Below are 14,980 nucleotides of genomic sequence, written 5' to 3'. Positions count from 1 at the left end.
CTGTTGCTGTGTGTTTCCATTCCATGATTAATGTGATTTGAAGAGAAGTGATAAAATGAGCTCTAACAAGGAAAGTAAGCGTTTCCGGACACATGTCCACATAACATATTTTCTTCCTTTGTGTGTGAGGAATGTTTCCTGCAAGTTTGGCCGTACCTTTTTGTAACACCCTGTACAACTGAAAAAAAATGATGAGATGAACAGAAATGATACTTTTATTTAAAGACAGTAGCTCATTTGCCTGCGCTGTTCGATGCGGTCGAGCATTGCCATTAGTAAAAAATGAAGCCAGGGCCGAATGCATCACTGAAAAAACAATAACGATGACCGATGAGTGTATCGTGTTCTAAGATTTGGTGGTCATTACGGCCATGTAACATTTTGCCTCCCTGGATCGTAACATCTGGGTCACCGAAACGACCATATTGGATAATGTTCCTGTGTGCATTACATGTTTCCACTCCTCGCCATATGAGCTTACATTCCAAACCACTAATCAAACTGAATTTGTTGTCATTCAAGAAGAGCACGCGATCCGACTACTTGTTGGTCCAGTCACTACACTCTTGGAACCACTGCAAATTGTGCCGCCGACGCACCAGTATCAATAGAATACTAGGTACTAGATGTCTGGCAAAGAGACCATCCCCATGCAGTCGTCGTGCCAATATGGAACGTGACATTGCATGACTTACATTCCTGTTACATGTAGTTGCAACTGCATCCGCTGTTTGATTGAGTCCCTTCTTACCTGTTGCTGTAGTTGACCATGGTCGACCACCTCTTCTCCTTCAGATAGCAATGCCTGTAATTCGAAACGCTCCCCATGCATATACAACAACAGTGTGAGCAACACCGAACCCCTGGGCTACACTCCTCACACTTCAGCCTTCTTCTAAATTCCCTGTCAGTTCTTCTTCGTGTCAAATGATTCAAATGTTGTCTCTGGGACATGTTGTAATAAAGAACACCAGTACAGTGCACCGTAACTGCTCACTCATTGATACATAATGTCTTCTCCCGTTCCTTTAGCGGCCTCGTGTGAGGGGCCTGCCACATTTGTCGCTATAGACCGCTGACCTCACGCCACGTGACGCCAGGGAGACTTTTGGAAAAACGCTACCGCACTTTCATTCATTTCCACCGAGTTGTTAAAACGAGGCGCATTTCAAAACTAAGGTCCATTTGATCATTAAAAAATAGGCTCACGAGAAAAGGTTTTTCTTGACAGTAATAATTTACTTCATATCTACTTTACTTTTCCAAATAATCGTCGTCCACATTTATACACTTTCTGTAACGCTGAACCGGATTCTTTAACCTCTCTGCGGAGAAGTCTGCGGCCTGGGAATTGAACCAGATGGTAGCGTCAATCTTGAGGTCATCGTCGTTTTGAAATTGTTCTCCACGTAGCCACTTTTTAAAATGCAAGAAGAGGAAATAGTCGCTTGGTGCAAGGTCGACACTGTATAGAAAGTGCTCAAAAAGTTCCCAATGAAAATCGTGAAACTTATCCTTGGTTTTGGCAACAGTGTAAGGACGCGTGTTGTAGTGAACGAGGATGATACCAGACGGTAGTTTCCTGCGACGTCGATTTTGGATCGGACGTCTCTGTTTGGTTAGCGTTTTACAGTACACGTCAGCTGCAGCTGCTGACCAACGGTCCATGAAATCAATAAGAAGTACGCCCTTTTCGTCCCAAAAAACGTTAGACATCATTTTTCGATTCGAGAACGGATACTGCTTAAACGTCTTTGGTGTGGGTGAACTTGAATGGCGTGACTGCACTGACTGTTATTTCGATTCTGCATTGATGTACGATATCCTCATCTCATCTCACATAGCTATATGGGAAAACAAATCATCACCATCATACCTATAGCTCTCGAAAACTGTCGTGCACTACACATTTTTTGCCCTTTGTGCTGATCAGTGAGTATTTTTGGAATCCACCTCGTATATCTCCAAGCTGTTCAGCGACAATCCTGTAAACTGAGGTTCGAGCAATATTTTGGAATTCATTAGCCAGACCACTAATCGTCAATCGCCAATCACTTCGAAGTTTGGTTCACTTGATCAACGATGTCGTCGGTCCGAATGCTGGGTCTGCCACTTTGCTGTTCATCGTGAACTACTGTGCGGCCATTTTGAAATTCTCTACACCAGTTTCGAACTTGTTTGTCACTCATTATTTCAGGTCCATACACTAGTCATAACTCACGATGGACTTCAGCGGCTGAATATCCTTTTGCCAGTAAAAATCTAATCACACCGCGTAATTCACAACTGGCGGGATCTACGATTGTCTCGGCCATTACGAGCCGCTCTTATCGACTGGCAAACGACTACTCAATCAAATCAACCCTGCAGTAGTTTTCTAAAGCGACGGTAGATAGCGCTGCATACACGAAACTTCCTCCATTCCCGCCATAACTTAAATAATGGTCACCGGACCTAGTTTTGGAAGACGCGTCGTATACTATGTTACATTACTTTATTTAGTGGTGTCCTTACGTCGCTCAGATCTTATTAAGTCAGTCAGTTAAAATTTTGATATGACTGCAGTCACAAAAATGTTTTTGAATGGCTCGTCTAATAGGTTACTGCATTCCCGTCGTGTGCATACTTCCAGCAGCGATTCTACGATGCGTAGTAGGGGCTCTAACTGCATTGCGTAGTCGCATGGCACAAGTACAGTATTGGTTTCGAGCGCTCTTAATACTGTTTTATTGCTATGTAAATGTAATCGCGTCTCACTGTTACCACGGATCTTACAAGGTCTTTGTTTTATTGGATTCTGACGACTCCTTCATGACGTAGCTATGTTCAGAAACAGTTTTGTACGTGTTAAGAGTTGAGATTGGTGCAAGGTTGGCAGGTTTTTTCTAAACAAAATCTGGATTCTTACGAAACCTAGGCAAAATACATACCTAAAAAATGAAATCTTTCATCTGCGTTTTCGAGGACAGCTTTGGTATAGTTCTGTGTGCTGCAGTGTCTGCGTATATTTTAAAGTAACTTTTTCCGCCGTGAGAAACAATGAAATACGAGCGGCACACAGTACCGTGAGCATCATGATCATCTCAACGTTTTCGAAGCTACGAGTGAACTTAACACCATTCACTCTCGAGCTTAGTTTTCGACTTTTGTTTGTTTTTCGGCACCGGAACTTCTGTAGTTTCGCTCTCTGATGACGTATTCATATTTGTTGAAATGTTCCACGAAGGAAACTGCACAACACAACCTAGTTCTTCTTGCAGGGAATTGACTGAGCACTATCATCGACTTCTGACTCGGTACTCGAAACCAACAGTCACTGAGTCAGGCTTGCCTAGTTTTCAGTAACTTTTACAAGCCTGCTCGTCGATTTTAAGCACATAATAAATATTTAGAGTGCAGATCATAATGTTATATGAAATATTGTCCATTTTTGTGTGATCGGGATTTTTACCTATCCCGAGAGGATTTAACAAGGAACCGGGTTTTAAACGGGAAATTCGGGACAATCCCGCCTAAATCGGAATACTTGGCAACCCTGGATTGGTGGAACATAGTTGACCTGCAGGAAAAGGTAGGGTTTTTACCTTGATGGGAGAGGTGTGGCCGGTGGAAAGGGTAAGGGTGTTGTCCTCTGGTGGGTGGCGAAGGCGGTGGCGGAGGCGGCATCATGGCGGGAGGCGGGGGCGGCGGCGGCAGCGGCACGTCTGTGATGCGCGGCGGCCCGCGGTTGTTGATTCTGGTAGGCCGGCCCGGGCGCGCCACCAGAGGCGCCGTCGGCGCTCCGCCCACCTGCACCTGCAACACAACGAGATCGTGAGAGAGACAGCAAGCTACACCCCCGTGAGTAAGGATATAGGATGGTTCCAATCAGGGGCAGTGTAAGTCCCAAGCGACATAAGCGGTTGCTTGGGATGCCAAGCTGAGAGGGGCGCCCAAATGTTGAATTTGTATACAATGAGTGTCATAATTAGAAGCGAAAAATGACCCGAGTGGAAGTACACTATAATACAAGGGCTACTTTTTTTCGAGGTCTGATCGGTTGCGAAACAACAGTGAGAATCAAAAATGTTTTATTTGCTACATGTAGGTAAATCTTCCAGCTACTTCTCTACATTTGAGAAGCAGTGAAATGAAATCCGAACATCTGCCACAACAGGACAATGGAATAGTTCCATGCACAAGTAATCGCCACATGCATTAAAACAATTATCCCACTGGGGGGACGAGACGACCAATTGCTGTTTCGTAGAACGCGGTCGGCCTCTGACGTATCCGCGGCTGCTCCCACCCTTGCACTTCCTCGTGCGACTGAAACCGACGTCCACGCATGTCTTTTTTCAGGTCGCCAAAGATGCGAAAATTACAGGATGGAAGATTCGAAAGATGTTGTGGTGTTTCCCAACCAAATCGCTGAAGCGTTGCTTTCATCCGACTGGCTGTGTGGGGATGGGGGTTATCGTGTGACTGGATGATTCTGTCAGACAGCATTCCTGGACGTTTTGACTTTATGGGGCGTCGCAGTTTCTGCAACGTATCTTCATAGTGCTGCGCACTGATTACAAAGGTCTGCAAAAAAATATTTTTTGAAAGTTGTTTGAAATTTGATAACTGACTTGTATGTAATTTCAGCGCTGGTTTCAAAAATATAATCCATTTTTTCTATCACGTCAGGTTTTCTCACAAAAAAGGGAATATTTTTGGGTATAATAACAAAATTTAAGCAATTTATCATATTTTTCCAACGTTTTTTTATTTATAAGTCATTTTCTAAACTACATTTCCAGAGCACTTCCATTTCTCTTTAAGTTCATAAGTCCTTATAATAACGCTTTCGCTTTCTGTCGAAGCTTCTTTTATTGCTTTTCCGGCTGTGGACTCGTTGATGATAATCTCTTTTTATCATCCTGCAGTAGCACACTATCATGTTGACGTTCCATCTTCCTTGATATTTTCTTTCCATTTCTTTGATGTCTTGGTGAATTCTTTCTATCGGTTCTTCACTTACATCACCATGGTTTGCAGGGAAGTAGTCAAGATGTGAGTGGAGAAAATGATCTTTAATGCTCATGTTACAGCCTAGCTTCTTAAAGTTGTCGAACACGTCTGCGACGATTGTCTTGTAGTTTGGGTCTCTTATGTTTCCTAGGAAACCGGTAACAACTAATTTAAAAGATGTCCATGTTGCCTTTTCTTTTGTTTCCCTTTTGTCCACAAAGTTGGGATCTGTCATTAGTTTTCTAATGTCTGGTCCGACAAAGATTCCTTCCTTTAGCTTTGCCTCGAATAAACCAGGAAACTGTCCACAAAGATGTCTGAAACACTCCCCTTCTTTTGGCAATGCCTTAACAAATTGTTTCATCAGCCCCAACTTAATGTGAAGTGGTGGAAGTAACGCCTTTTTGGGATCCACAAAGCTTTTTCTCTCAACATTTTTAACCCCTACCTGTAAGATTTTTCTCAAGGGCACTTCTTATGTAGTGTTGCTTTCTGTCTCTACTGTCCCATTCACAGAGAAAGCAAGGGAACTTTGTATAGCCACTTTGTTGATCAAACAGCATTGAAATCACTTTTAAATCACCACATAGTGTCCATTTGTGGTCTGAATAGCAGAGTTTGCTTAAAACTAGTTCAAGGTTTTCGTAACATTCTTTTAAGTGAATCTAGTGTCCAACTGGTATCGAAGCATACTTATTGCCATTGTGTAGAAGTGCTGCTTTAAGGCTTCTTTTTGAAGAATTAATAAAAAGTCTGCACTCATCAGGAGCATATTCTATTTTGAAACGTACCATAAGTCCAGGAACATCACTACAAAACATCAAGTCACCTTCTTGAGAGAAGAAAAATACAAATCCTTTTCCCTCGATCGATACCAAGAAAAGGATGCACCCGGAGCCAAGTTTCGTTTATCTTTCAATCTAAATCCTAAAACCTTTGCCTGTTCTTCAGAAAGGCCTAGGTCTCTGTCTAAATCGTTCAGTTCAGATTTTGAGAATGGAATGGGATCGGTTGTGCCAGGATCGTAGCAATCTCTGTCTTCTTCACTATAACTTTTCTGAGCCAAAGGCTCGTGATCATCTATATCATCCAAAGAATCTGGAGGGGAGGGTATTGGTACTTCAGGTCCATGAGGAACAGGGCGAATGGCTGATTGAATGTTAGGGTAAGAAATATCCTTTTTGTTTTTCAAATTGAAACCTCGTACGTTGCAAGTACAAAAATAGCAGTCATCACCACGATTTTTGGGCTCCCTCCAAACCATTGGTATTCCAAAACGTAAGGACTGCTTTTTACGTTGAAACCATTGCCTCAGTTCTTCAACACACACTGAACAGACTTTGTGTGGGGCCCAAAGCTTATCTTGAGCGCCTAACTGTATACCAAAATCGGCGAAATATACCTATTCAACAAAATCGGAAATGTTTCTTTGTTACTTTTTAACGGTATAGTTACCACAAATGTAGCAGAAGCAATCTGGCGAGTTTATACATCCTCTGGTAGCCACCGTCCATAAAACAACTTCACAACACAAAAAATAGCCACTACTTTAAAGCACTAGTAACAACAACACGTGAACAGCACAGAGTGAAGAGGTACTGTGGACTGAAGGACAATAGCAGGAGCCCACTGCTTGGTGATGGCGGGGAAAGGGGCAGCGCGACAGACAGGCACTGACATGAAAATACTGCTGGTTTCTCCTAATTAGTCTTCATTTTTCGTATATCTAGTATAAAAACGGCTAAATAACAGTTTATGGAGAGCCTAAAAACCAAAATTCAAACTCACTAGAATGCTGAAATATCGAAAAAAGCTAAAACTAGACAAGTGATGGAATTTTTTCACAATTTTTCCCGAAATCAGCGTTGTAAACACTATAAAAATCACTTACTAAGTTTGAAACAATTTTTATGTCGCAGACCTGTATTACGGTTCCTCTCCTACGAACTCGTCGAGCGGAGTGCCCTGCAGTCGAAGAAGACCTTACTAGAACCTGTGTATACAGCTGTGGGTTTCTTTGGTGGAGCAGATGTTGGATGTTTCCACTGTTGGTTTTGCCGTTTGCCCTCGGGCTCGAGGTGGCACCGCGTAGGATCATGATTATTTTCTTCTTCGACTGAAGCGTCTCTCTGCTCATGAAATTCCTCGAGTGTGCAGCGCTATGAAGACACTTTTCATGAACTGCGGCATGCCATGCTATCAAAACGCCCAGGAATGACGTTGGATAGAATCATATTGTTGCACGATAACGCCCACGCCAACACTGCCAATCGGATACGCTTCAACGAATTTGTTGGCAAACACTGCAACATCCTTCGTACAGCACGGATGTTTCATCGGGTGTTTTGACATCTTTGGCGACCTGAAGAAAGACACACGTGGATGTCGGTTTCATTCAGACAAGAAGTGCAAGAGCGGGTGCGGTTGTGGATCCGTCAGCGGTCGACTGTGTTTCTCCTAGTGGGATATATGCCTTAATGCGTGTGGTAATTGCTTTTGAAAGGAATCATTCCATAGTGCCGTTGTGGCGGGTGTTCGGTTTTCATTTGACTGCCCCTTATGGTCGCAACGTTTCACTAACATTGCAATAGCCATATGGTAGAAGGCAGCCACTTGTGCTTTCCGTTCTACGCCGGTATGCAGCTCATTGTCTTGCCAAAATGCTGTCCCCATAATCAGCGGTTCATGTGTGCAAAAAGACGAAAATCGGAGGAAGCCGAGTCCGGGCTGTATGGTGGGTGATCGAACACTTCTCTTCGAAAACGTTGAGGCAGCGTTTCTGTTGATGCTGCAGGTTGCGGCTGAGCAGTGTCATGCTGAAGTAGAATGTCTGATGACAACATTGCTCTTCACTTGCTCTGAATTGCCCTTTGCAGACGATTTTCTCGGATCGCCGGATTCACTCGCTGAAAAAGCTCCTTGGTTGACACTCGTTACCTCCCCTGACAGCTTACATCATGAATGTTTGTACAACCTGCTTCAAAGTTCCTGCACCGTTTCCGCACTTTGTAATCCTGCGTGACAGTTACGTTCAGAAATGAAAAGTGCGACGTGACGCGACCGACGGGCGTAGTAGAAATACTGCCAAACACGTCTGCACAAAGCTTCATCGGATTTTCACTGTGGTTTTAATTTTGGAGCCGATAAGACCTTGAAAAAAAAATCCCCCGTAGAAGCAGAAACTTTCCAGTAACAAAGCTGTGTAAATGAGCCATTTTCGAGATAACTGCTAATGTGTGGTCACAAGGCGCCACTGACTTCAGTATCAAATGTTCTCATAGTTAGTGTAAATGTATTCGAAATGTAAACTTTTCGCTTACGTTTTCATCTAATTTATGAGGCTGGGTGAAAGGAGCTTTTCAAAACTGTAGTTCATAAAGTCACACTGTGGGCCAATACTTCGTCAAAGATGATTGTGTGGACTGTCAGCTTTAACTATTAAAATCGACACGTTCGAAGTCAGTACGTTAAGATTTTGTTTTAAAAAAATTGCTACGTAAAAGGCTAGAAAAATATCAATATAATGTCTCTAGCAAAGGGAAAAATTTCCTGTATATACCGAATAATTCTAAGAATAATGCACGACTTTATTAATAGAATTTATCTCGTTTGTATCACAAACATACTTCAGTAGCATACATAAAAATTTTGACCATATTTATCAATTTTTAACTACCTTTGGGGCAAATTTTCTAAAATTTAGCTACTTACTGGTGAGTTTTCTTCACATGTACTGTAATAGGCAGCTTACACAGTTAGTGTCCTAGGTTTACACGTCAATATAAAATTAAATGCTATTTTTTATGTTTTTGTCCCACTTTTCTCGATGAAACGCAAATTAACTTTTAAGTTATACAATGAAAAAGAACCATTATTAAGATGAAGAATGACAGAAATTTTATATTTCAGTCTTTCCTCTCATTTTAATAGATGGCACGTTCTATTGAAGCAACAACAATAGAATATGTCTAGTTGTTTGTGCTTCCAATAAAGATTTCAAAGATTTCAGAAATTGCTTTAAATGGAAATGAGTTATTTCCTCTTACAGCATTTAGCAGTGGAATAACATTTAGAACTTTATTTATATTACAAAAAATGTCTATGTAGAAATTATTTTAAAAGAAAAACGATCAACTTCCAAAAATGATTCAAATGGCTCTGAGCACTATGGGACTCAACATCTGAGGTCATCAGTCCCCTAGAACTTAGAACTACTTAAACCTAACTAACCTAAGGATATCACATACATCCATGCCCGAGGCAGGATTCGAACCTGCTGTCGTAGCAGTCGCGCGGTTCCGGACTGAAGCGCCTAGAACCCCTCGGTCACCGCAGCCGGCGTCAACTTCCACAAAACTGGATTTAGATATATTTTCAATTTTTTATAAAGAGCCCAAGGCTAAACAATGTCTGAGAACGGCGGCAGAACAGAGGGGCCAAACGTCAAACGTATGAAGGAGAACGTCAAACGTATGAAGGAGAGAGGGAGCGCGGGGGGGGGGGGGGGGGGGGGGGGTGTAGGGAGCGCCAAATAATATGTCGCTTGTGTGCAAAACCGTTCTCAAACTGGTCCTGTCTCCAGCACTGCGAACGTGATGGCCAAACGAAGCGTTCCCAAGGAGTCCCTTAAAACTCTGCATAGTACAAAGGTCTGTGCGTGCTGACATCTACTATTCCTTCATTGGTGGCACGCTTAGTGTAGCAAAAGACATTAGATTTGTGGGATAAATGGTAAACCTACTGTGTCCTGTGTTAAGAGGAGGCAAATGTAAGATGGTGAGGGTCTATTAACCGTCAGCATCTCAAACGTATGGAGAATATCGTACCCCTTAGGGAAACGGCACCAAGGCATGGCAAGAAACAAAACGGGCGCTCAGCGTGTATGCCTGGATGCCTTATTCAACATGTTTGAGGCTATTCCGGCAGTCAGTGTGAGAACAGGGTACAGCCGACTCCAGTTTGTAGCGCATGTTGGAACAAACGATGCCTTTTGTCTGAGCTCCAAGGTGGAACTTGGATGAATCCCATTATTTGCAGAGAAAGTTAAGAAGACTAGCCTGGGAGTTTGAACGAAGCTCACTATTTGCAGCATTGTCCCCAAAACTGATCAAACACTCCTAAAAAGCAGTGGCGCTCACATACAACTAGGTACAGGAAGCTCAGAATTGACAGCAGTGAGATTTTTGGTGAAAACTGAAGCGTATATTGAAAGGATGGGTAATGGTAAATGGAGGTAATGTATTTGTCACAGTAGTCAAGGAACTCAAATCCATCAACACAGAAATTGAAGCTGCATACGAAGTTGTTCGGAAAAGACTCAGAATCAAGAGTGGGCAGAAACTTATAATTTGATTCTTTTATCGACCACCATATGTAACTGAAAGCTTTAGAGAATACCTAAGTTCACTAGTACGTAAGTTCGCTATTGTCATCGTCTGAAGAGCCTTCAATCATCCAAAAATCAATTGGTAAAAGTAGAGTTTGTCGGCCATATTCGACAGAACTGACTCCTTGTGACAACAGTTTGAGTGGCACATTGAAAAACACTATCTACCGGCACCATTCCGACATGCTGGACGAGCTTCAATCGCCGATTGTGTGGCATCTGAATTCATTTCCGCTGAGACACCTCCATACTGCGAGTGGTGGACATTTCGAAAAGATTGTGATGTGGAACTGTTTTGAAAGGACGAGTTGAATTATGCACGCTGATAAGTTACGAGCTGTACAGTGAACAGCGCCATCTGTTAGCAGATTTTCGAACTATTTCGTGTAAACTTCTTACTGGCTGCGCAATAAACATACCTTTTGTTGCACTTATCTATCGATCTTCACGAGATATTTAATTCTGAAACCAGGACTCCTTTGCTGGACACACTGAATGTAAAGGCTGCTAGTGGTATCGAAGTTTTTGTCAGCACACTCGTGGACTATACAGTGACTGAAACTGACGGTAACAAAGCAATAGCAGAAACGCTGAATTCCGTATTCAAATATTCCTTTACAATGGAAAATCCAGGTATATTGCCAAAACGGCACCACTGCAGAAATGAGTGATAGACAGGTCCCAAGAGGACGCAGTAGAGAAGACGTGTAGCGAAGATGAAGTGCCCATAGCGCTTGATGTATGCATTTCAAAGCCCTTGTTTACCAGTCTTTTTGCTTCGACTGATCGTTCCTGCCATATTCCTGAATCCTGACTATTCTACCTGGGAAATCCTATAGATATTGCTGTCAGTGGTGTCGAAAAACAACTGAAATCGCTAAAACTGAACAACGCTCCAGGACTCGGTGGATCCGTTGTCAATTTCTGTACAGAATTTGCGGTTGAGTAAGCCCCTCTTTTAACCGCAAGCTACTGTAGATCCTTCGAACAAAATACCGTACTGAATGATATGGAAGAAATCACAGCTCATACCCGTCTAAAAGAAGGGTGGCAGAAGAGATCCATAATACTACCGTTCAATATTCTTCACATCCATTTGTTGTAGAATCTTACAACATATTCTGAGAAGAAAACAGAGGAAGAAAGATTAGAGTTTAACCTCCCTTCGACATCAACGTCATTAGGGACGAAACCTAGTCTGAGTTCCAGCGTAATGAGGTATCTCGAACAGAATTCCAAGCGCCATGGATTCCGAGAACATCGATCATGTGAAACCCTACTCGCACTTTTTTCACATTACGTCCTGAAGCCATGGATCAATGCAGTCAGGTAGATACAGTATTTCTCGATTTACTAAAGGCATTTGACTCAGTACCACATCTACGTCCACTATCAAAAGTATGGCCATACAGGGTATCAAGAAAAGTTTGCAACTGGATTGAGGATTTTTTGTTAGGGAGAACACAGCATGTTATCTTGGATGGAGAGTTTTCGACATATGTAGAAGTAATATCAAATGTGCCCCAGGGAGGTGTAATGGGATCCTCGCTATTCATGTTGTATATTAATGACCTTGCAGACAATATTAATACGAGGGTGTGTTGAAAAGTATTGCCTCAGAATTTTTAATGTGAAATTCTTAAAGCTTTTTAAATAAAACTAACGTATTTAACATTCTACATCTTTATTCTCATGTCTACATATTTTCAGTCCTCTGCCGCTAGAGGGCTCTGAACTGTAGCGTGTAACATCATAGTGTGTGACGTAACTATGTCGGCGCGTGAGAAACAGACATCGTTATTCTCATGTCTACATATTTTCAGTCCTCTGCCTCTAGAAGGCTTTGAACTGTAACGTGTAACATGATAGTGTGTGACGTAACTATGTTGGTGCGTGAGAAACAGCGTACTGTAATTGAGTTCCGAATCCGGAGAGTTCGTCCACACACGTAGCACCCTCTGCTCCAGCACGACAATGCCTGACCAGACACGCGCGCTGCGACATCTGCGACAATCTGACGCCTTGGATTCACTGTCATTGATCATCCTCCATACAATTCCGACTTTGCGCGTTTAGATTTCAGTCTGTTTCCAGAACTTAAAAAACACCTTCGAGGACTCCACTTTTACAGCACTGAAGCGGTGGAAACAGATGTGAGATTATGGCTCCAACGAAGTCAAACATTCTTCAGTGACGGTATCAACAAACTGGTCTCTCGTTGGTCTGTTCGCTAGAGCGCCTATTCTGGGAAATAAATGTGTAAATGTGAAGAAGAAAGATGTATAATGTTTGTTTTATTTAAAAGCTTTAAAAATTTTCACTTAAAAAATTCGGTGTCATTACTTGTCAGCGCGCCCTAGTAGTAACCCCAGACTGTTCGCACGTTATGCAGCTCTCCACGAGGTTTCGGATCTATAGTCGAATGATATCTTGCCACGATATTTCGGCTGGCAACCGTTCAGCCGTCTTCAGCTGAGTGTTTTAAACCGCAGAAGCCGCGCGGGATTAGCCGAGCGGTCTCAGGCGCTGCAGTCATGGGCTGTGCCGCTGGTCCCGGCGGAGATTCGAGTCCTCCCTCGGGCATGGGTGTGTGTGTTTGTCCTTAGGATAATTTAGGTTAAGTAGTGTGTAAGCTTAGGGACTGATGACGTTAGCAGTTAAGTCCCATAAGATTTCACACACAAACCGCAGAATTTACAGCTTATGCATTTGGAAAGTTCTACAGCTTTTTACATTAAAATCTAATAAACATATGCTTTGTACGAAATCTACAAGCTTTTAATCAGTAGTAATGGACACACACACACACACACACACACACACACGCACGCACGCACGCACGCACGCACGCACACGCCACATATTAGGTTTTTGTCTAAATTCGTAGCGTTTTTGTTTTGCGTATTGGTATTCCGTTTGCTGTGGATTTATTCACCGGTTGTCATTTTTTATTTGTAGGTCATTATTGTTGTCTGGTTTACATATTGTCATTTTTGTCATCTGGAGATGCTGAATGGAGCTGTGGACGCTGGAAAATGGAGAAATCAGAACATTTCCGATATATTACTCTGTTTGGGTTCAATAGAGGGGTGACAGCAGCGTAGGCAACCACAAACATTTCAACCGTGTACGGGGTTAATTCCATTGGACAGAGAGCGGAAAGAAAATGCTTTTCTCCTTTTAAGGAGGATCATTTTGACATTAGTGACTCCACACACAGGAAGACTTTCTGGGTTTGATGAAGATAAAAAAAAAATTCAAATGGCTCTGAGCACTATGGGACTTAACTTCTGAGGTCATCAGTCCCCTAGAACTTAGAACTACTTAAACCTAAGTAACCTAAGGGCATCACACACATCCATGCCCGAGGCAGGATTCGAACCTGCGACCGTAGCGGTCGCGCGGTTCCAGAGTGTAGCGCCTAGAACCACTCGGCCACTCCAACCGGCTTGATGAAGATCGTTTATGCATTAATCCACAATGATCCACATCACTCTACACGAGAACTGGCAAATGGGATGCACTGTGATCATTCCAGCATCGTGCGACATTTGCATGCACTGGGAACGGGTACCGGATGCTCTGAGCCAAAATAACAAAAAACAGCGGGTGGCCCTCGTCCATCTCAGCTTGCTCGTCATCAATTGGCTCGTGAACAACATCGACCATCAGTATCCGGTATCTTTACTGGTGACGAGAAATGGTGTCTTTATGCTAACGTAAGAAAAAGAAAGGAGTGGTTGAGCCCAAAAAAAGCAACAACTGCCCCGCACTAAGACCTGCGCGCATCCACAAAAGATAACGTTATTCATCTGGTGGAACACTGACGGCGTGGTGTACTACGAATTGCTTCTCCGAGGTGTAACTATCACTGTTGACAATTACTGTAAACAACAGAATCGTCTTACAGACCCAGTCCAAGAACAACGACCAGGAAGATAGCGCGAAGTGAAGCTACTCCACGATAACGTACACCCGCATTCTGATAGACTGACAAAAACACTGTACGGTACTTGGGTTGGGAAGTCATTCCGCACCCCCTTTATTCACCTGATCTTCCGCCCTCCGATTTTCATCTTTTCTGCCCTCTATCGAGCAACCCTCAAGGAACTTCCTTTGCAGATGAAATTGCGCTTCGAACATGCCTCGACGAGTACTTCGCATCAAAACCACGGATTCCTACAGTTGCGGGATCGAATAGTTACCCGAGCGTTGGTAGACAGTTGTAAAAAGTGAATGAGAATATATAATTAATAACTAAAGTTTCTGTTATTTGTATCTGTTGATATTTATTAAACTTACGGAAAAACGCTACGAACTTACGCACCAACCTAATGGTACATGAATTATCACAAACAAAATAATAGTTAATTATACCTGCGATGCCACTGTAATTCACGAGTGCAAATATGACAAATAATCACTAGAAAAGTTTCTTGGACAAAGAAAAAAGGCATGCAAACAGCTTTATGATACAATATAAATAAAAATATTACTTGAACTGGTTTACAGCCACAATTATTGTTCTAATTCTTTGGTACTGGGTTTCAAGTATTCCTTCACACTGTACAAACATACTGTGCGCAAGTTCTCTCTAAT

The 14,980-nt window shown here is 42.6% G+C and overlaps 1 protein-coding gene across 2 annotated transcripts in view; it reads right to left on the bottom strand.

Annotated features, from left to right (window-relative positions):
* The window catches only part of LOC126469985 (mucin-6-like), a 283,915-nt gene that overhangs the window by 83,183 nt on the left and 185,752 nt on the right, over positions 1-14,980 (bottom strand). For both annotated transcript variants that reach the window (XM_050097429.1, XM_050097430.1), the window contains exon 3: positions 3,585-3,795. In XM_050097429.1, the coding sequence (XP_049953386.1) occupies positions 3,585-3,795 (211 nt within the window). The remainder of the gene's footprint in view (positions 1-3,584; positions 3,796-14,980) is intronic.

The sequence above is a fragment of the Schistocerca serialis genome, chromosome 3 (assembly GCF_023864345.2).
Source record: "Schistocerca serialis cubense isolate TAMUIC-IGC-003099 chromosome 3, iqSchSeri2.2, whole genome shotgun sequence".
NCBI lineage: Eukaryota > Metazoa > Arthropoda > Insecta > Orthoptera > Acrididae > Schistocerca > Schistocerca serialis.
This window is presented reverse-complemented; position numbering and strand designations above follow the sequence as displayed.